The 24,259-nt window shown below is 34.4% G+C and overlaps 1 protein-coding gene across 11 annotated transcripts in view; it reads right to left on the bottom strand.

Moving 5' to 3' along the window:
* LOC107514024 (selection and upkeep of intraepithelial T-cells protein 1) overlaps positions 1-24,259 on the bottom strand; it is a 214,937-nt gene that overhangs the window by 62,707 nt on the left and 127,971 nt on the right. For 10 of the 11 annotated variants that reach the window (XR_004954919.1, XR_004954921.1, XR_004954918.1 and 7 more), the window contains 6 exons: positions 21,985-22,065; positions 20,012-20,356; positions 15,822-16,103; positions 13,379-13,495; positions 10,730-10,834; positions 6,051-6,173 (listed from right to left, as the gene is read on the bottom strand). Coding sequence is in view for 1 of the 11 variants with exons in the window: in XM_036233718.1 (XP_036089611.1) it covers positions 6,051-6,173; positions 10,730-10,834; positions 13,379-13,495; positions 15,822-16,103; positions 20,012-20,356; positions 21,985-22,065 (1,053 nt within the window). In the remaining 10 variants the exon portion in view is untranslated. The remainder of the gene's footprint in view (positions 1-6,050; positions 6,174-10,729; positions 10,835-13,378; positions 13,496-15,821; positions 16,104-20,011; positions 20,357-21,984; positions 22,066-24,259) is intronic. The other variant, XR_004954924.1, reaches the window with a different exon arrangement.

Genomic DNA, 24,259 nt, shown 5'->3' with positions numbered 1-24,259 from the left:
TAGTTTTATATTACAAATTGTAGAACATCTTTTCAGGACAGTCTTGACAACTTCAGTGAGAAACTTTGGCATTTCAGCTAAGGGATGATCCCAGCTCCCATGTGCTAGATATTGAAGAGATAGACTTTCTGAAAAACTAGAAATTTTGGAGCAGAAATACTGACTTATAAAAATTCAGGTATTAGCTGGACTTTTCACACCAGGGTAAAGATATAGTCCTGTTTTTAATTTGATTAAAGAAGTACGAGATCTTGGTATTTATAAATATCTTTTTACATTAGAGTAAATTCACTTTTCTCAGATTGTGATATAATCATCTTTATTTAACCTATATTTTTTAAGGACAATGTCACTTAGAACAAAACTCTTATAAGAATATATTTTCCTTCCAATGTGGTAAATAGATTATTTCATTGTTTCATAGCTTTTGTATTATATGTTAAACAGTCAGTGATTTGTCTTATTGTTTCTCCTTTGAAGGCCAATGTGTCTTTATTCTCAGATTGCTTTAAGCATTTTCCCTTCAATTTAGTTTTCATAGTCTCTTCACGATATGTTGATATGATTTAATTTATATTTATCCTACTTGAGTTTCACATACCTCCTTGAATGCATGAGTTTAAAAATAAAATACAACATTGATTTCTTCAAATATTTTTTCTGCATTATGCTTTTTTCCTTTTGGGGTGTTTAGTTCCATATATGTTAGATCTTTTCATTGTGTCTCTTATCTCCCCATGCTTTTTTTCTTTATTTTCTATTCCTTCTTCTTTCTGTCCTTCTGTTTGGATATTTATAATTAGAGAGTCTCTCTGTCTCTCTGTGTTCTTCCTGCCTAATATGCTGCTAAGCTCTTTTAATGAGTTTTTTTTATTTCAGAAGTTATATTTTTTCCTTCTGAGAATTCCAAATATTTTTCTATTGTAGATTGCACTTCTATGGTAATGTTATATAACTCTTGCTCTATTTGCTTGAACAAATCAATTATAGTTATTTTAAACTTATTAGCTAATTTTACTATCTCAATCAATTGTGAGACTGTTGAGTCTGTTTCTTCTCTTAGTTTATAATTCTCTCCTTTCTCATATATGGAAAACTTGAATTAAGGACATTGTGATAGCTTTATAATGTGTAAACTTATCTAGGCTGAACTATACTTTCCAGAATACCCTTTCTTTTATGTTTCCAGGTTGAGTAGGTCTCAAGGGAAATGTGCAAATAGAGGGGCAATTGCTCTAAATTCCCATCAGATTTCCTTCAACTTCTCTGACTCCTAAAGCAAATGTGTATATTAACTCTGTGATGAAGTTGCCCTGGCTTCTGCAATATAGCTTACTCAACAAGGTCAGAAGCAATAATCCTGAGATAGAAGCAATAAGAATGGATATAGGTATCGGCCCGTCCTCGCGAGGTTCTGGCTCATGCATGTGGGTTCCAACCTGAATATATCTTTGCTAATGAGGTCCATTCTGCTTTCTCTCAGTTCTAGTACGGAAATGCTGTTATTTCCAAGGTAACCACTGAGCTGGGAAACTGAATATGAGGTTATCTGGAAGCCAAAAGTTCAAGATCAGGATACCAACATAATCAATTTGTGGTGAGGTCCCTCTTTTTGGCTTGTAGGTAACCACACTCTCACTGTGCTCCCTCATGATCTCTTCTTTGTGCGCATGCAGAGAGAGGGAGAAAGATAGAAAGAGAGAGAAAGAGAGAGAGAGAGAGAGAGAGAGAGAGAGAGAGAGAGAGAGAGAGAGAGAGAGAAAAGCAAGTTCTCTTATTGCTTCTTATGCCAAGATTAATCATATTGGAATATGCTGACCTCTGCACTTCCAACTCCACAGTTCCCTTAACTGCTGGTTTGAAAACTATGTTCGTGTATCTCTAGTTCCTATCCAACCATGCAGATCTCACAGAGATCTTTTCAAATTGTCAAGAATTTAAGGGAAACACGAGACGGCTTAAAAACAAGCCATTCTTATAAAAACTCTATTCCTTAGTATAATTGGGTATCTTCCCTAGTTTTTCTCTTTTTTCTAAACTCAAAACATGAACTATCTTAAAAGTCCAATATAAATCTCACATTCTCCAAAAATCTTTCCTCAAGGTGTTAGGTCCACATCAAACTTTTCTGTCTCTGACATTATAGATTTAAGGTATAACAGTTCACTCTCTTAGAGTCTCATGCAGACACTTACGCAGTATCTTGGATTGATTTTGCACTGAATGTATATGTAGTCATCATTGAAATATAAACTAAGAACCCAGTAAGATAGCACTACATGCCAACCAGAATGGCTAAAATTTAAAACGCTGACACCAGTTACTATTATATTGCAGCAATTATATTTTCTGTATAATTACTAGAATTAATGTAGGCATACAGTATTACTTTCCAAGTGTTTATTTTTCCATCCTTTGATACTGAAACTGATGTTATCATTAAATTTTAAGCATATAGATTAGCCAGGGTTTTCCAGAGAAACAGAACCAGTAGGACACAACACACACACACACACACACACACACACACACACACACACACACATTCACACACACACGTGCAGTTTTCCAGAGAAACAGAACCAATAGGATACACACAGGCACACACGTGTGCATGTGTGTGTATATGTGCAAATTTATTATGATTTGGAGAACAAGAAATCCCATGATCTGCCATCTTCAAAACAGAGAACCAAGGAAACTGGTGGTGTAATTCAGTGCAAGTTCAAAAGCCTGAGAACCAGGAGAGCCAATGGTGTAACTCTCATGTCAAAGTAAATTGCCTGTCCAAGGGCAGAAGAATATGGACATCCCAACTCAAGATAGGAGAGTTCATTTTTTCTTTCTCAACCTTCTTCTACTATTTGGACCCTCAGTGAATTGGATGATGTCTGCCCACATTGGTGAGAGCCATCTGCTTTACTCAGTCTACCGACTCAAATGCTAATCTCTTCCAGAAACATACTCACAGAAACACTGAGAAATAATGTTTTACCAGTTATCTGAGCATGCCTTAGCCCAGTCAGTTTGATGCATAAAGTTAACCATCACAGCATATGTCCTGAAAATCAAACATCTATTCTTTAATATCCAATTTCAGTCTCAGTTTGAAAGTCAGAGATTTTAGTCAATTTATATATCTGATTATAGTACATTGGAATTATTTCAAAGGAGTATTTAGATTTTGTGTGGTATGTTTATTTGTTTCTTAGCTTATCACTTTTTCTACATATAGATATTCCCCCTGCCTGAGATTTTAATTATGGTGCGATTACATTAGGCTTGGCTGATTTCTCATGTAAATTTCTCATGAAAGATCCATATGTAATGAATATGGTCAAAGACTACCAAATAACTATGAAAGAATTTATTTTGCTCTCACACATTGGCAATTATTTGGCTTTGCACAAAGGTACAGTCTCTTGGTCCAAAATGCTTTTTCCTCAAGTTTTATGTAAGTGGTTCTACAGTCCTCAAGTGTCCTGTGTTTCAGATAAATAGTCAGATGCTCGTGATTGTAGAAAATCTGTCAAGGAAGCATTGAATGTTGTTACTGAAGGTATATAAATTTATCCTGATTAAACCGAGGATATATGGGGAGGAGTATACATCAGAGGCTATGATGGTAATCATTGACATTCATAGGACAATGAAGATCGAGATCTGAATTTACATTTTCTAGACAGAACAAAATTGGGGAAATCAAAGAATCTCTTTGATTGCAGTGTTTTGTAAAATTAAATTCTACAGCAGAAACCAGTATTGACAATCATTTCTAGGTAAATTACATGTGTCATTCGAGAAGCTTTGAGTAGATGAAGAGATAGATATAGAGATATATAGCAAAGATATTGGCTTATATATCAGGTAAGTCACAAAATTTGAAGGCTGCCTACTAGAAACTTAGAGTACATCATTTAGGTAAGGAAGAAGAGTCTTTCCCAAGACAGATATAGTTCTCATTCCACATTGATATATTTGGAATACATTTGTTAAGGAAGAAAAATGATATGGTCTGGAAGTAGAATGTTAAATCAGATGTCACAGCCATGACTCACTCCTTCAGCAATTTCAGTCCAAGAAAAGAAAGCCTGATTCTTCTGTAATTGCTTAACTTAGATAGAAACAAGAAAGCACTAGGCATACATTTTGGCCCCTCTCAAAGAGAAAACCCCTGATTTAAGGGCTTCCAGCATTACAGGGTACTTGGACACCATCGAATTATGACCAATTTAGAATTTACCTGATCTTTTTTCAGACAGAAGGGAAAACCCATAGCCAGTAGTAAGAAGGGAATAAAACGAGCCAATATTGGAGGGAGCACAACCTTTCTCAACTACTTCTGCTATTTTTATTGGCATGAGTCTCTTACATGGAAATTGCTCATGATTTGGATGATGGATGATATGCTACCTTTCCCTATACACCTGCCTTCATTATCATCTCTGGCAAGAAGCAGAGGCTAAATATAATCCTGTATTGGGACAGAACTTATGCTATGGTAATGAAGGCACATGTACAGGGAAGGCTAGCATACCATCCAAATCGTGAGTGATTTCCATGTAAGAGTCACATATAAGCAAAAAGAAAAAGCAGAGGTAATAACATAAGAGCTAGAGCAACCAATGCAGACCGTTGGCTACCTTTCTGAATGCTGTTACTCCGAACACTAATCAATTATTCAATCATTGTACTTCTCTGGGGTTAATAAATAAAGGTAGTCCCTTTAAGGTCTGGAGATTTTGTCCTGCCTTTCTTGCCCTTGTCCTGAAAAATTTTTTTTTTTTCTGACTATATAGTCCTGTTCGGACTAGCCTTCCTTCGCAACAAGAGTGGTAAAGAAAATCACCAGGGTAAGTCTTTGTCGAACTTACAGATCTAAGATATTTGGTGTCATTTTAGTTCAGGATCTGAGGCTTAACTCAAATTTAAATAGCAGTGGGACTAATATCCACTTATTGAAGTTTATCGCTTTTGGAGAAAGTTCTTAATACTAAGGAGTGGCAATATCCCTAGCCATATTTGTGTTCATTATTTCCATTGGGAATATTGTTGGTGTGATAAGTGAATAGTAAATAATAAGATGCAAAAATTCAGATTCTATAACCCTGCCCAAATGCCTTCATCTTTTTCTAGTAACTATACCTAGAATGGGAATAAATGTTTACGAAAGACATTAAATATAGGTATACGTGGCCCATGTGGTAGGAAAGGCCTTTAGAATTAAAAGTCAAACTTGAAGCAAAATGAAAAAGGTTTCACTAAGTAAGATTTTTTTTCTTTAAGTTTTATTCATAGGTTTAAAAGGACAAAGTATGGAACTCGGATGTGGTGTTCATTTTTCCTCACTATATAGCCTCCAGATCCTTAAAGCATCTACATCTATTTATTAGCCCCAGACAAATGTAATGTTGAGTAATTGATATGGGTCTGGAATAACAGCATTTAGAAAGGTATAAAATACGTCTACATTGGTTGTTCTAGCTCTTATGTTATCAAGTCTGCTCTTTCTTTTTGCTTTTATGTGACTCTTACATGGAAATTGCTCATGATTTGGATGATATGCTAGCCCTCCATGTACATGTGCTTTCATTATCATAGCATAGGTTTTAGTTGAAGGAAGAGTTTCATAAAGATGTCAAAGAGAACCTTCCTCATGGATCTGTAGCAAACTTTCAACATTAACTGAGCGTGGTCGGGCGGGGTCTTTCTGGTGCCACTGAATCTTAAATGTAAATGGTAAAGCTCCTATTCTTGCACTTGGGTGTTTGTTTGTTTGTTTGTTTGTTTTTTGTTTGTCTTATCAGTAAAAGGGGATTTGGGAATTTAGTGAAATGAGAAATTAGCAAGACACGGGGAAATTCCTAAAATGTCCCCATTCCGTTTGCTGATGTAGAAGAAAATATGTGGACAACTCAAGCTATCATTTTTTTTTAGAACTTATTTGACCTTAACAGAAATTTCAAAGTGCAGGATAAACAAAGAAGAGATTCTGGTGGAGGTATGGGAGACAACACTGTCAGAGCTCCCGCCGTCCTTGTATCGCTTACCTTTCAGGGTATAAAGCAGACAAAAAATGAGGATAATGAAAAACACCATCAGTAGACTCAGGATCACAGATATATCATACATCCAAGTACCATACGATGAGGACAGGTCATCTAAAACAGAGACTAGAAAAAAGAGAAAATATTTAAAACCAATATGTTTTTTACACAAGACAAAATAGAGGCTGGAAAAGAAACAGATATGTAGAACCCACTTAACAAGAAAAAAAGGAAGCACTGACAAAAAACAGAAATCTGCCTTCTAGACCTCATTTACCTGTTTGGTTTTTTAGGGGGCCTACTTTGGGACAGCAGCTTCAAACTTTATAACTGGATTAGACTTAGTGGTTTAAATGAGCCCGAGGGTGCTTGGAATTTGGGCTGAGCCATGAACATAACTGCAAGACATCTACTTACTTATCCACAGGTAAGTGAGATTACACTCTCATTTGCTTTTATACGCTTGCTTGGGAGCTATAGAGGGAAAATGTTCTAGAGATGTCATAGAGATAATAAATTGGAACTTTGAACAGCTGGATAAAACAAAATTGTTTGTAATTTCAGCTCGGTGGGGAAGACAAAATTTGAATATGCAGTGTACACTGGATATGAACTTAATATTGAAGGAGCTCAAAGTCAATCCATTTAAGTAACAAATGGGCAAATGATGATAAAGAAGCTATGATTACTAAATTTAAATCTTTAAAATGCTGTCATTGTGAGGAGACCCTAGAAGGACCAATAGAGAAGTTAGAAGATAGTAGTTTTCATTTCATTAATGCATGACATTGCCATTAAAATGTAACCTCCAGAAGGTCAGGGTCTTTTAATTTTTTGTTCACTGTTGAATCCCTAGTATTTGGAAATGTGTCTGCCACATAGTAGACCCTTATTAAATGTCTGCTAAATGAATTAGAGCTACAAAAACAACATTCAGCAGAAATCAGAAACAGATACAAAATAATTTAGTATGTCAATCATGAGACAGACTCTTATGACATACCTATGTATATTATATTTCAAAAATGTAAAAAGATAAGGTAGGAATAATCTGCAGGACAGCAAATGATAAAAAGTAACATGAGACATAGCACATTTGAAAATGTAGTAAATAGAATTGATGGGATTGAAACATAATATCTAAATTTAAGAATTTAAAGGATGGGTTCCACAATAAATTAGTCATATTTCAGGAGGTAATTAGTAAATTGGATAATAAATTGGAAGGCACAAATATGGAGAGAAAAAGTGAAAACAATTAATAAAAGTTAAGAGATATATAAGATAGAGTAGAAAGTTCTGATGATAGTTATAGAGTCATAAAAGAAAAAGAATAAAAGAATGTAGAAAAGCAAGTATTTGAAGCAGTGGGAGTTGAGAATATTTGAAATTTGGTACAAGACACAAATCTAGAAAATCAGGGAGCCAAACAAATCCTTATTATGAAAAATAAAAAGAATTTGACACTGAGGTGTGCGTGCACACATGCACAAAAGCAAATAAAAACTTTTGATCAGCCGGAGAAAAAAGAGTTCACAGTCAAGAGTTGCAATCAGTCTCACAGCAGATTTCTCAATAGAAAAGCAACAGTGGAAGCCAAAATGGTGAAATAATATATGCAGTACACTGGAAAAGAATAACTTCAAACCGAAAATTCTGTAGCCTTTGGAAAAAAAATAACTTCCAATCTAAAAGTCGGTAGCCATTGAAACAAAGGTGAAGTAAAGGCCACCAGACTACTAAATGTGTTAGTATTTGTGACGTTTGACATACAAGAACGAATAAAGATCAAAAACATTGTAAGTAAATAGATAAATATAAATAAATAATGCTATCCATGAGGCTTAAATAACATAAAATTAAAATCCCCAGAATTAGTAACTCAATGGAGCAAAACAGTATTAAACAACTCTAAGGTTTTTTTATTTGCTGAGAGTATTTAAGGTTCTAATTCACTTCAGACTTAATAAAGTAAGTGTACATGGTATATTTCTAAGGGAACCATTTAAAGAATAGAAATACTGTATAAATTATATGCCAATTATAAGTGAAAATTGATGGAATGATTGAAATTATAAAAAGAATGCGATTATTAAAAATACACAAATTAGAATGAAAAAATGAAAATATGTAGATTGAACAGGAAGGTCAAATAGGCACAAAATTATGTTAGAGATTTGAAACATCAATAAGCAAAAGGCACAAACAATCCATTTAAATGACAATTATTGTCAGGCAGATTAAAAAATTAAAATCTAATTAGATACTTTTTGAAAGTGGAACAAAAAAGCATAAGCACAGAGAAAAGTTTAACTATAAAAAGTTTTATAAGATTGAATGAAAGGTTAGAAAAAAATATACAATGCAAATACAAATCATAAGATTACTGGTGAGGCCATATTACTATTGAACAAAATAGGTGCCAAGGCTACACTGTAATGGTTAAAGTTTCTCTTCAACGGTAAAGTTTATCAATTTTAAATGTGTATGCACTTACTATGGCTTCAAATAGGTAATAAAAAGTTGACAAAACTAGGTCATTTGATTTAATATAATTATTGATATCTTTGGATTCAAGTCTACCATTTTATTATTTCTCTATTTCTCATTCCTCTACTTCTCCTCTCCTCTATTTTGGGGGTTCTTTAAACTTTATTATTATTATTATTATGTTTTAATTTATCTTTAGTGTTTTCACACTACAAGTTGTATAGTTTTTGTTTGGTAGGTTTTAGTGGTTGCACTAGGGATTAAAATAAATATTTCGGCTTTCTACTACCTACTTAGAATCACATTTGACATGAAAATGGGTCCCTTTACTGTCTCTATTTATATTGTAGTTACCTTATATGTTATATCTATATCTACAAACATTAAAAATATAATCAGACTATATTCTGATTTTTGCTTTCAACCATCAAACATATTTTAAAGTTTTCTTTTGTTTTATTTTGTTTTTTACTTATCTCCACAGCTACGGTCTGAGTATTTGTGTCCCTTCCAAATGTATATATTGAAATCCCTATGCCTGATGTGATAGCATTAAGAAGTTCAGTCTCTGGGAGATGATTAGGTCATGAAGTTGGGGCCCTCATTAATGGGATTAGCGCTTTTGACCACATAGAATTCCCTAGCCCCCTTCTGTCATGCAAGGACACAGTGGGAAGGTACCAGCTGTAAACCAGGAAGAAGGCCTTCACCAGAATGTGACCATCCTGATTTTGATTTCCCAGACTCCAGACCTGTAAGAAATAAATTTCTGTTGTTTATAAGCTACCCGATCTGTGGCTTTTGTTTTCGTACTCCGTTTGAACTAATACATCCACTTTACTGTGTACCTGTGTTCAGAGCCAAGTGGTGGTACAACATGAAGAGAAACAGCCAAGGGGGGCTTTTAAAGAACTTAAGAGGAGAAGAATATTCTCATAAGTTTACCCAGACTTTTATTATTTCTCTTACTCTTTCTTAATTCCTAATGTCCTCATTTCCTTCTGATATTATTTTGCTCGGTCTGAAGAATTTCCTGTAGCACATTCCTTCTGAGTAGCTCAAAAATAACTTGAAAATAATGGTTGGCAAAGAGATATAGATTGATGATAGAGATGATAGATGATGATGATGATAGATAGACGATAGATAGATAGATAGGTGATAGATAGATAATAGATGGATGGATGGATAGATAGCTAGCTAGCTAGCTAGCTAGATAGATAGATAGATAGATAGATAGATAGATAGATAGATAGATAGATAGAAGATAGATAGATAGATAATATAAATAAATAGATATTGCAACACATAATTAAAGAGATCAATGCTTTTGTCGATAGTGGTTAAAGGTATTCAGACCTCCCATACTGTTGGAAAAAGAATTCCATCTTATATATTCTTATACTTTCTTACTACTTTCTACTTGATCATAATTAGGGCTGTCCCTTGGGGTCATTTGTTTAAGATTTGAGGGTTGGGTTTTACAAATATGTAATGGGCTTTATTTGGGACAAATTCAGAAATATATGTTAGATTTGAAAGAGTCCTAGCAAATAACAAAGTGGTCCTTTTGCTAACTTAGTCATTGTGCTATATAAATACTTCCCAGTGACTGCAAACAAGTAAAAGATATTGCTACTCTCAGATACACTCATCATAAGATATATGATAATGTATAATTACACTTCTAAATAACATCTAAATATATAGTCAAGAGGGTTAAACAATAGCTTTCAACAGCCTTGAAACTGAAAAACAATAAGTAAAATTGTGCATCAGGTTATTTCACTAATCTTTCAAAGAGCTCTAACTCAAAAATGTGTTTTGAATTGTGGCTTTAGAACAAATCTATAGGTGACATCACTCATTGTGTTTTGTAAATGAATGTCTGGACTTGATAATTTCTGGTGAAATGTCTGCAAGACCAGAAGGAATATATCTTTCTCTTGTTGCATAAGCAACTATCAGCATGAGTGATGGCAGAAACACAGCCATCAATCAGTACTATAATTCAGGGCCTCTAACAGTTCAGGAAACAGAATCTGAAGGCTCTGAGATATCTCCTAAATCCTTACTCTTCCTCTATTGCTACTACAAAAGTCTCCCCACACTATCTAAACACCTCCTAATAAAGAGGGCACCAGCCAGAGAAGAGACGACCTGAGAAACTCAATTTTTCTAGTTTCATTTACCTCTATTAAATAACTTCCAGTAGACGGGAAAGATGCTAGCATATATGAAGAATGGTAAACAATCAAACACTATTTCACGGTATCTGAGCCATTTTTTCTGTATACCTGAAAAAGAGTCAAAGAGAAAGAGAGTTAGGAAGCCAGAACTTTACGAATACATTGGAATAACAACAAACATGCTGGATACAGTAAACTTCTTTTAAGGTCTCATTGTTGTTTGTACTGAAAGCTATTCAACCCGTGTCAGAAAGCTCAGATATGAAAGGCAGAACTGTGAGTGAAGATAAAGCCAAAAGTCAGGGCTCATAGTCATTCGGCTAAGGATAGAGCAGTTAAGAAGAACGATCTCCTACTTTTTCCCATATAGTGTAGCATATGATCAGCTTGGAAATAAGATCTAGAAAGAATAGGGCTCTGGTCACTATAACCCTGTGAATGCTTAAGGGTCCAAATTTAAGGACCAACAACGTTGTAGTGTTGGGAAACTCTGAGTTAGCTAAGAGAACAAAAGTGCCTTGGAAGCCAAGAACTTTACAAATGTCAGGGCCTTAAGGTGTAATGCCAGGCTCTTCTCTACAGCATCCCTGCTATTCGCCCATTTAATCTTGGCCTGAATAGTTATTTTATAGGGAGCTTACTGCAGTGTGGGAAAGATCATTTCAAGGTTGGACAATTCTTATTAAACTATGATTTCCTATATCAAACTAAAGTTAAAAAATCATTTACTGATTCATCCCATTTCTAGAGAAAAATGACGAGATTGTTAGGTAATTCTGAGACATATCGTGCGAGGAAAAGTAACTATAAATACTTACTTGGCCTACAGTGGAAAGAGATCCCAGAAGAAATATGGTTTTTGTTTTTGTTTGTTTTGTTTATTTGTTTTTATTTTTAAGTTATAGTTGACATGCAATATTATATTAGTTTCAGGTGTACAATATAGTAATTAGATATTTATGTTACAAGGTGATCACCATGATAAGTCTAGTACCCATCTACAACTGTATATAGTTATTACAATATAATTGACTATATTCTCTTTACTATAATTTATGACTCTTTTATAATGGGCGGTTTGTACTTCTTAATCCCCTTCACCTTTTTGCCCATCCTCCTAACCCATTCCATCTGGCAAGCATCAGTTTATTCTCTGTATCCATGAGTTTGTTTGTTTTGTTTTATTTGTTCATTTATCTTATTTTTTAGATTCTAAATGAATGGATCTCAAGGGTGTTATGCTAAGTGAAATAAGCCTGATGGAGAATAACAAATACTATGTTTATTTCTTTTTTAACACAAACACCAGCAATTATCAACAAGAAAATTCCAAAAAGGAAGAATTTTCTCACATTGCACTAGAAGTAGGGTCTATGAGGGCAAAGACATTTGCCCTCCACCCCAATCCCACCCCTCACAGCATTGTCAATATCTAAAACAGTGCCTAATAACTAGGAGATACTGCACATACATTCACTGAAGAAATAAGTCAAATTGTCTTATGAGTTAGTGACTTTCCCATCATTGCAAGGATGTAAAATGGTCTTGATACCACACAACATGAAGAGCATGATCGTTGGAGTAAAGTGTTTGGTATTTGAATCGTTTCCAATTCTGGATTCATATTGTTTGAGCTTGAGCAACTCACTTAAAAACTCTGATCCTTAACTTCATCTAAAAAATGATAATATTTACAACCTACCACACTGGATTGTTTGGATAAGGTAGTAAGATATTCACTATAAATTGCGTATCACTTCTGCTGGCACATGACAAATATTCATTCAAAATTATAGAGGTCTTCACAATTTGGGTAGAGAGCTGAGCAAGTCGAATTTTCTGTTCTTTTTTTAGCTTTATCTTTCATGAACTATAGATAAATCTCATTTTCACTATAGCTCTCAAAAGGCTATTTGTCTTGTGAATTGTGTAAATGTCACTATAGATTAAATAATTTCCCAAAATCTCCTAGTTCATCTCTTTCTCCATCCAGAAGAGCCTAGAATATATGACAGTTCCTTTCTCTTAGGAAATCTAAAATATTTGATGTCATAACTTGTCACTTCTGTTACTCATCTTGCATGGTCTAGAGTTCATAAGGTCAATTACTAAAAGGAGTCGTTCTCAAATGTACCTGATGCCTTCTCTGCCCTCTGTTCTCAGTTCCTGGAAATTAAGGCTCAATTTTCTACTTCTAATGAACCAGAAAAAGTGGATATTCAAGTTAACTTCATAGAAAGAGCAAAAGGGGAGTTGAAAGGAGATTCAGGAAGACTAAGAATCTGGTTATTGGTTCACATATATCTCTTTTTCTCAAGTTATCAAGGACAACTTGAGATATAGGTTTTAAGATCCACAGCTGCCTGTGGAAGAGGACAGAATTACTATTATTGAGATTCAAAGTGATGGGAAACAAATAATGATGGCTCTGAAAGGATCAGGAGATGTCGGTGGTAATAGACAGCAGCAGTGCCCGAGCCCTGGAGGACCACACAGGAGGGAGGACATCAGCCTAACCCGAACTCAACTTAAGACCTGCTTTGGTAAGCATAGCAATGGAATGCTCCAAGATGCAGTTTTACACAGTTTCATATGAACCTTCCCTAAGCACTTGATATCAGCTAAAGAAGGGATGGCTTCAGAGCTCTTTACCTTGTGTGGATGAAACGCATTTCTTTCCGAAGTACAGAAAAGCAATCATAGTGCTCAAATATGCCAGGGGGAATAAAGTTCCAGAAAAGATTATATTCTGCGATTCAAACAGGATGTCTGAAAGAGAGAGCAGAAATACTTGCTAAGTAGGGCAGCAGGATTACAAGCTTCCAATGGGCACAGAATATTGCTGCTAAGGCAGCAGGATCCCAATTGATGGACCCATCACACATTATACTATGTACTCTGGGCTTAGATGAGGGCTACTGGTCAATGAAACTGGACTAGGGGAAAGACGAGGATTTGGGAGTTATTGGGCCAAGGATGAAATAGGGTTAAATGAGGAAATAACTTTCTACTTCTTTTCTTACATTCCAATGAACAAATCTATAAGATTTGTGTACCATAATATATGTAGGATTTGAGGAAGCCAATGGTTGTGGAACTGAATCAGAAGTGCCCTTGGTGAAATTTTAGGAACTTAAAAGAAAATGTATGAACTCCAAAATTTGAATAATAAAACTGTGAACGTCTTCTAACGTTTAGTGTTTAAATTCCCTGTGGACTAGGCCCGATATGACAGAAAACTTCTCACAAGGGAGAACTTCCCACATGCTGATTAAAATATTTAAATAAAAAGTGACAAATTTATGAGTGGCAATGTAAGAAACTCCTCAAACTCCTCAAAGTTCAGAAAATAAGGAAAGTGGAATACCAGCATTTGCCCTGTCTTTACTACTAACCATTGGTAACCAAGAGAGCGGAGGTTAAGAAGCCTTGTGTATAAAATATTGTGAAGAGACAGGGTTGTTTTTCAAGGAATGGAGAAAGGGAACTTGAAGAAAGTCAAACAAACAACCACAGAATCGTACAGGCAATACCGGCATATATTGTGACTTTCATATGCAGAACACAAAACACATACCTTAATGTATTAAATTAATAAATAATCTAAATTAAAGCCCGCTAACCCAGTACATTAGCACCAAACTATTAGACTTTGAGGGACATATGGATTCTAGGAACAACAACAAAAAATAGCATGTAAAAATAACAGCTCTGTTGTCAAGACTTCTCCCTTACTTGGTGCTCACCAGGACCGGATTTGCTTTCTCATTTTATGAAAGGCTTTCATTCACATTTAAAAAAATCAACAAGAAAAGGGCATGGGATCCAAGTTTCTACGTTTACACTTTAGCTTCAAAATCATTGATTAGGTTGGCCAGCCCAAGCATCCTGAATGACTCAGAACAGAAATGTAGAATTGATAGGGAAACCAAAAGTAAGACTCCCATGAAATGAAACAGAAGATTGAAATTGTGAGTTGACTAAAGGACGAAGTTTTGGATCACAAAGAGACCTAAGCATCTGAAGTGGGGTTTTGATGAACAGGAGAAAAAGGCTTCTGAGATTTAGTTATCAACTTCCTAATTATTCTTCCATGACTCTGAGGAGAAAGGATATTTTTTATCATTCTGTGATACTAAGCCTTTGTGAACTGGATCTAGTTAAACAGTTTTCATTTTCTGTTCAGGAGTACTCTAACAATAAAGCCTAAATTGATCTGAGATCACATCCAAAGACCATCTGGTGGACGCTGATGATGTCCATTAGGAGATGTCCTCTCCCGTTTTTCAGCAATGGTCACTGTTGAGAAGTGAAATCAAAATAAGTCCCTGTCCCTATGTTAAGCAATACTAGGACCAATCAATATCTTCTTCTTGTGGTAAACAATATTGGTGCTAGGCATACTTTCCTGACCCTATTCTAAACAACTAAAACCAAACAGTAGTGACTTGGCTACTGGCTCCAGGAAATACTTGCTCTGATCACAATCACCCCTTGTCAGAGAAAAATAGCCTTGGATAATGGGTGAGGAGCTGAGATCTGATCCTGAATATATCACTTATTGGTTGCTGAATCCTTAGTAACTGACTTTTCTACATGTCTAATGTAGAAAATGCAGTAATGAAGTCCATTTGTGACATCCATAATTTTTCAAATCAATCTTAATTCTGCACATTGCTCTATGTCTTTAAAGCTATCTCACTTGCAATATTTTATTTCAAATTCGAAATACCATCTATGTTACCATTTCCAAATGAGAGAAATCAATGTCCTTGAAGGTTAAGTGACATCCAAGTTCACAGAGCTAAAAATAGTGGACCTAGCTCTCAAATGACATGTAATTTTTGAAAGCTTAATATGCTAAACAGAATAAGGATTCTTTCTCTAATAATTTTAATCCTCCATTTAAAAAAATAATTTCCTTAGCATCTGGTGTCTTCCTTATTACCAGCCACTTAATAAGGTTTAAATAGTACATAGCAGTTTATACTTTATAAAACAATTTCACATTTGTCGTTTCACTTAGGTTTAATTTTAGTTTGTCACACTGATGAAAAGAGTTCTTTCTTGATAGAACCAAACCATGAGCACTCACCTGGTAGGACAATACCTGCCCTTTTCTCTTGACCAGTAACTGGATTATAAAAGCCACAAGTGACAAGACCACGGGTGTTGTTTTTGAGAAGAACGCTCGTCTTTAGGTGCAATAATCCAGCTTCATCCTGAGAGAAGATTTTTGATAAGGGTGGAATTACATTCCCTCCGCTGTCTCTCCACTCCATCTGGGCTTGTGGGTACCATCCTTGTGAATTACACTCCACCATGATTTCTTTTGTATTAGAAGGCTGGACATTAATCTGTATATCCAAGCCAAGAGCTGGAGGAGAGAGGAAAAATGACATTAATCATTGATGTGGACTCAAGAACTAAGAAGTAAATATTCCCTCTCATTTTCTGTGGCCAATGTAATATATATTAGGTTTAATAGTGATAGGCACAATTAGGTCAGGGATAATAGTCCAATCCGAATCCGAGCTAGAAGGACAATGAAAATATTAACCATAGAAGAAATGATTAAAAAATCAGACTTTATGGAAATTAATAATCTCTATTCATCAAAAGACATGTAGATAGTGAAAAAGCAAGCTACAGACACAATACACTGAGAAAAGAGTCGAGTCCAAAATACATTAAAATTAGTATTTGTCAATAAGAGAGATAAACTTGGTTTTTAAAACCAGCAAAAGATTTGAAAAGATATTTGATATATATAATATATTTTATATGTTATATATATTTTATATAACATATTTTATATTTTATATATTTATATATAAACATATTATTTAAATTATTATATATAATATATATTTGTATTATATATTATATATTAAATCCAGATGACCAACAAATATACCCAAAGATGCTCAATACCACCAACTATCAAGGAAATGATAGTACTAATGAGTACTAATTTCTACCAAAAAGTATGTTTAAGAATATTCATGGTAGTGTTATTTGTAATAGTCTCAAACTGAAAATAATGCAAATGTCCAGTCTCAGCATAGAATAGTACAGAAAAATGCAAAAAAAAAAAAATGAACTTTTCCTATTTACAACAACTTAAATGAATAATGGTGAGCAACTGCATATGTAAATGTATGATTCCACTTATACCACCTTCTAGAAGAGGCAAAACTAATCTACTGTGGTAGAAGAATGATGCTTACCTTTGTAGGAGGAGAGTGGTACTGACTAGGAGGAAGAAAGATGGGCCATTCTAGGATGCTAGAAATATTCAATACCTTGTAAAAATTCACTGATCTGTGCATTTAAGATTTGTGTACTCTACTGTTTGTAAAGTATACCTCAATACAGAAAAAATAATTTTTAAAAATTCAAATTAGAATTAAATTCCACAGGTGTCCCCATGTCTACATTGACTATTTTGAATTTGCATCATCACTTTTTGAGCATAGAACCTGCATCATTTTTTTTTTGAGAGTGCATAAATATAGAAATGATAAATAAATAAAAATTTTAAAATACAAATGATATCTTTAGAGTTTTGGCTACCAGTAATGATGATGAGCTAATTTGAAGCAATCTTCCCACTGAAGACAACTCAAAAGTGAATGAAATACATAATGCATCACCTAAAATTTGCTCAAAGTTTTAATAAGATAAAAAGAAATTGCAGGACCTTTATAGGGAAAGAATTGGAATTCAGTGAGGGTTTAGCTATTTCTACCTCTGAGCATTTGCTTATCAGGAAATACATCTAATGACCCTGAGTTTCCTTTAGAGAATTTCTAGAAGTATAAGAGAAAGTATTGGAACCCAGAGGCTTAAAAGAGTGAAGATCCTGGTGCATTAACCCCACTCGTTGAATTGCTCTATCAATTCAATGAAGTTTAATTAAAAGCCTAAAGGTATGATGTGTGATTTGACAATCTGATGCTAAAATTTTCTCATAGGCATACACTTGCACATGTGTGAAATTACATATGTAGTAATTTACTTAAATTATTAATTAAAACATTGGTGGCACACTAAAAGCTTGAAAGCAGGGCTGCATATTCTTTAAAAGGATACGGGTAAGATAATTTCTAAAGCATCCACACAATGAAAAACATTGCAACCACAGAAGTGATAGAAAAAAATTCATATACTGATATGAAATTTCTTCCAGTTCAAGTTATTAAGTTAAAAAAAGCAAATTGTAAAACAATGTATATGGTAACATTTATTTAAAAGTAAAATATAGATAAGCATAATATACAGATACATACTTCTATTTCTGCATGTTTGTATATGAATGTACATATGTATGTTTATATGAATATAAAATTTATATAAATATAAAATCTCTCAAGAGGTGGTATATAAGAAATTAATCACATTAGCTGCTTGTGAATTGTGTGAAATTCATGGCTATAAGATGGGAATATATGGGAGACCTTTCACCATGTAGTCTTTAAATTATAATGTTTTGAACCTTAGTGTTTATATTCAGAAAGTAAATAACATTTAAAGAAAACAAAAATAAATAAATAAATAACAAAAAACAAATCAGTAACATTCCTATAGCACATCAATAATCATTAGAATGTGTAACAATCACACCTCATTCATAATCCAAAAAAAAAATGACTAATGAAATTTGACAAAAGTTGTGCAATATCTTTATGTGTAAAAATATAAAATTTAGCTGACATAAATTGGAATAAAATAAATAAGTCCGAGTAAATGTTAATTGATGAAATGAAGGAACAGGACAAATCTCTTTAGTCTATAAATTCAATTCAATTTCAATCATAATTACTAAGAGGATTTAATTTTCTAATTACAAATTATACACTAAAAGGCCAAGGTAGTTTTGAAGAAGGATAGCAGAGTTGAAAGATATGCCCTATCAGATATCATGACACATACCTGTAATAATTTAAATAAAAATAATCAAATTAAAAACTCATAAAAGTACCCATGTAGAGGTATAGATTTGGTAGATGACAGAAGTACCTTACAATTATTGGGAATAGTCGATAAATATATTTTTAATATTAAAAGACATTATCATCTCATCATCTCAACAAATACAAAAATAAAATCTATATAAATCAAGAACTCAATGTGAAAAAAGAACTTTAAAAATTTAAAAGAAAAATCTTTATAAAATGAGGATAGGAAGGGGTTTCTTAAACGTGACACAAATTACAAATCATAATTGGTAGACTGTAAATTTGATAATATCAAAATTATATCTGTCCAACAATAGTTATTATAAGTGTTTTTTAAAAGCATTTACTAAAAATTATTGCAAATAAATAAAAACAGAAATGTAACAAGCAGAATAATAAAAGCAATTGCTATATATTAAGAAAAAATCAAAGAACCTAGTAGTAAAATGGGCAAAAATAATAAATAATAAGCAGGAAGCAGAAAGGGAAAATTGAGTCTCCATTGCATAACGATGAAAATTTCCTATTAATTAGGGAAATCAATACTAAAATCACAATTACTCAAGTTTAAAAGTATGATAATTCCAAGTATTCAATGCGGTTATGGGTTTTTACATGACTTGAGTCAATTATAAATTGGTCTAATCATTTTGGTAAGCAATTACCAAATTAATTTGAAGATATTTGTCACAATAGCCTAGCAACTTATCTCTTAGCTATGTATCCTAAAGGAACTCTCTCACACACACACACAGATTACAGTTTAACATAGGAACAGAAATTTGTCTACTACCTAAATGTTCATCGATATGGGAATACATAAATCAATAGTCATATTTATGGGGCGGAATACTATACTACTGTTAAAAAGAATGAATCGTATCTACTTGAATAAGCATAATGTTAAAAATAAAATACTAAGAGTATAATCAGGTCAACAGAATATGTATAATGATACTATTGTGTAAAATTTAAAAACAAAAAATAATGCTATTTTTACGAATGCTTGTTCATAAACCAAGAGACTATATGAATTTAATGATTAGTTCTTGAAAAGATGAAAAGTGAATGACATCACTGGAGAGCACAAAGATAACTTTAACTTAATCCTAGTAAATATGATACATTGTCAATCAAGTATCTGGGTTATTATATTATTCTACGTATTTTTCTACAAATTATGTTATTTCATTATATTTAAAAGTTATAAATTTTAACAAATGCCCTGAGATCTTTTCCTCATGGGCCAGCATTCATGAATTCTGGATTATGAATCCAGAGTAGCACTACCAAGGAAAACTGGAGATGGCTCCTCTGTCCTTACCTGCCACCTTCAGATCCACAATGGCCTCTTCATAGATGTCACCATCTTTAAAGAAACAGTGGTACTGCCCCTCATCAAAAACACTGATACTGTGGATTCTGAGAGTCATTTTGCCCTCTCTCAGGGTATTATTCAGGAACACTGTACGATTCATATAGTTCTGAAGGCTTTTTCCAGAGAGTTTTCTTCCATCCTCGTGCATATAAATCAGTTGGGAGTAGTGATCAAGATACCAGCCGACATTCATGTGTTCTGCACTCTGTGGTGGGGACAGCTGGCAACTGAGATCAGCACGTTCACCTACTGTGACCACCTGGTGGCTTCTGGAACTGCTCACAGTGAGCTCTGTGGAGGAAGTTGGAGACCAAGGATTTAGTCTGAAGACCACAGAAGAATGCATCACCTACATCTCTCTGCTCTGGACACTTTTGCATACGTTCTTATTCTTGATGCCAAGTCTTTTACGAATCAGTAACTTCAGGGGTATCTTTGCTCTGACAGCAGCTTTCCTATGTCGGACACTCCAATCACTGCTTCCCTATCTCTCAGGTCTTAGCTTAAATGCCAACTATTAAAAAAAATTTTTGTGACCACTCATTTAACATTGTTCCTAATCATACATAAACCTGTCTTCATAGCATATATTACTACTAGATATTTTTAATTCCTGTGTTATATCTTATGGCCTACTAATTTTTAAGTTATGCACAACAGAGTCTTATTTTATTTCCCTTTTTAAATCTCTTTATTATCCCCAATACATATAAAGTCCCATGAACATAGTATGCACTCTGTATACAACTAACAAAGGAATGGAAAATACTTCTATTATCGAGAGGTGGGATGTGGACAACTATTGCCGAATAACATCCTTTATTTATCAAATACACCAGCTACTTTTTTTAGTATTCATTTTTGGTAGATTAAAGATGGCCACAAATTTTCTGATGCTCCCTCCATGAAGAAAAAGAGTCTATGTCTCCTCCTCTTAAAACTGTGGGTTTTGAGATTGCTTTACTCAGTAAAATATAGCAGAAGATAACCTGCAATAATTTTTGAGACTGTCTTAAGAAATGAGCAGCCGTCATTTTTTTTTCATAACACTCTTTCTGGAAGCCATGAGATGCCAAAAGGAATCCTGACTACTTTGAGACCACCACAGCAGAAAGGCCACATGTTGACACATTTGACAATCCTAGCTGATCCCAACTTTCCACCTTATTCTACCAAAGTGCTAGACATGTGAAGAAAAACACCTTGGGCCCTTCAGGCCATCCTGCCCACCAGCAAAATACACCAAGTGACCTCAGTCTAAATCATGTGGAACAGAAGAATTGCCTAACTGAACACTGTCAGATTTTCTGATCCACAAAAACTGTGATATAATAAAATAGTTTTAAAGTTTTGAAGTTGTAAGTAACTATCACACAGCTTCTCCCATACTCTGAGTTTTTGCTCCTTTCAACTATGCCATATTCATTCCTGTCTCTGCCAACAATGTTTATCCTTCTCATCATAGAAATCTGAATTATTGGACTTAAGGCCCATTGCACTAAGAAAAATTCATGGACAGATCCAGCTAACACCAATTTCTTTATATGAGGTCCTACTAAAATTATAATTTATAGTCACATAAATGATGATAGTTTCTTTTTAAATATGAGATACATTCATTATGATTTCCCAGAATTTGAGCCTCCCAAAGAGAAATAGTAGACATTTATCTGTCTCTTTTCCTAGACACATCATTACAGCACTGTGGCATGAAATCAGAACTGAGAAAGACACAATCACTGAAATAACATTTCCTACCATAAGTTGTTTTAAGACTTATTTCTATCCTCAAAAGTAGAACAGAAAGGATGGAACCTGAGGAACATCAGTGAGGAAGCTTTCTCATTTCCTTCAACGTCATTTACCTCATCTTTCTTTATAGATGTGACACACCATGAAAAAGAAATAACTATCCCTACCTGAGGTGCCTATGATGAACTGTAAGAGAAGAGTGGCCACAAAGTATCCAAGTACACTGGAAAATGAAGGCTCCATCACACCTGGAAAATGAAGTAGTGATTGTGGGATCAGGCAGCTAGAATCATGGTAAAACACACACACACACACACACACACACACACGAGAGAGAGAGAGAGAGAGAGAGAGAGAGAGAGAGAGAGAGAGAGAGAGAGAGAATGTGGAAATCATGACTTTCCAGAAAATTCTCTTTGATGTGCGACCAAATGACTTAACGAAACCACAGGTGTTAGACCCACTGAAACTATCTCCTTTCCTCTTTCCTTCCTGTGGCTCATTACCTTCATTAGATCACTATTCTGAAGGGCAGTGGTGGCACATAAGAGCATAAAGGTGTGCAGAACCCAGCTAGGCATATCCCCACGCTCACTTGGCCCCTTGCTCCATGGAGAGCCCTGGCTGCTGCTTCTCATATCCTAATGGGAACACCCATGTGCCTTCTCCTGTGGGGGATACAACAGCTTTAGCAAAACATCTATAACCCCACTATATGGGCAGGGTCTGACCAGCCTGAATCCATGAACTTCTGGCTCCTCTCACTACTTCCACATTCGAATGAAATGCCACACCAGGGAGGTGGGATCCTGATTCCCCAGTAGCTATCCAAAGGGCCTGGGTAAAATAACTTACATGCAAAGGTGTATTAACTGTTTGTGAGATAAACTTGGATCGATCAAATACAGGAAATAGGAAGAAACAAGCATCTTGCTATACTTTCTAATCCATCCCCTGCCCACATTCTTGCTGCCTAAATTACAGCCCCCCTCCAATAAATTCTAAGTAATAAGTTTGGGCATAGACTCTTTCTCTAGAAATCTTAGATGGAAAAAAAGACACTGCTAAAATATGGAGATATGTTTTAACAAGCTGGATTAAGGTACATATATTTGGTTTCATATACTTAACAGTGAAGCAAAGTGTGGTTCTTGAAGGATCTCAAATATGTCAATAAATAAATATTAGATTTCACCTACTAGAATATGGAGTGCTTACATGCAAATATAAATGGTGTGATTCCATTTTGAGATTTGTATTTTACAATGCAATAGCATAAAATCAAGTAGTAAAGGAGAGAGAAGTTAAATGTCTCTTGAAATGATTTAACCTACCAAATAAAAAGAAAATGGCATTGAAAACAGTTATATAGATGAAAGCAATGCTTCAGAGTTGAGGTAGATATTTGCAAAAACTTCCACTGATGAAGGACTGATGTCCCGAATACATATTTTTAAAATTTTAATTATATAAATTATTTTTAAGGCAGATAAGGCAAAAGAAAAGTAGGCAAGTCACCTGAACAGTCCCACCATAGAAAATACCCAAATAGCAGTAAAGATAAGAAAAGATGTAGAACCTCATTAAGAATCAGAAAAATGCACATTAAAACCACAATGTAATATTGTCACACCCACCATAATAAGTACAATAAAAAAGGTTGACAATACCAAGTTCTGATGAAGATGTAGTGTAATGTGATGTACAAGGCAATTCTCATGTTCATGTCTGGTTAGAGTGGATTGGTAGGATGATACAATAGTCCCCCCTTATCTGTGGAGATACATTGGAAAACCCCTGGTGGATGCCTAAAACCATAGATAGTACTAAATCCTATGTATATTATGTTTTTTTTTCCTATTTATACATACACTTTATGCCTTTCTTTGCCACCGTCACTACTCTTGCATGCTGGAGTCATTATTAAGTAAAATAAGGTTCCCTTGATCCAAGCACTGTGATGCTGCAACAGTCAGTCTGATAGCTACTAAGTGATTAGTGCATGAGCAGCATAGACACCATGGAAATGCTGAACAAAGGAATAATTTATATCCTGGGTGGGGTGGAACATGTGGGCATGAGATTTCATCATATTACTCAAAACAGCATGCAATTTAAAATTTATGAGCTGTTTATTTCTGGACCTTGGTTGACTGTGAGTAACCGAAACTGCAGAAAGTAAAACCACAGATAAGGGGAGACTACTTACTGTAGTTGAAAGCATATTAGCATCTTCCACTGGAGTTGAAAATAAACAATTCTACACTTGAGTATATGATCAACAGAAATACATACACATATGCACAAGAGACATGTACAATAAACTTCATGATAACATTGGTTAAAACTAAATTAGGAACAATACAAATATTCTAACAACAAACCTACATATATAACCCAAAATAATATCAACATTCAACAAACAATTTCACAAACATAATG

The sequence above is a fragment of the Rousettus aegyptiacus genome, unplaced genomic scaffold, assembly GCF_014176215.1.
Source record: "Rousettus aegyptiacus isolate mRouAeg1 unplaced genomic scaffold, mRouAeg1.p scaffold_m13_p_1, whole genome shotgun sequence".
Lineage (NCBI taxonomy): Eukaryota > Metazoa > Chordata > Mammalia > Chiroptera > Pteropodidae > Rousettus > Rousettus aegyptiacus.
The sequence above is the reverse complement of the archived record's forward strand: the minus strand, read 5'-3'. Positions and strand labels throughout refer to the sequence as shown.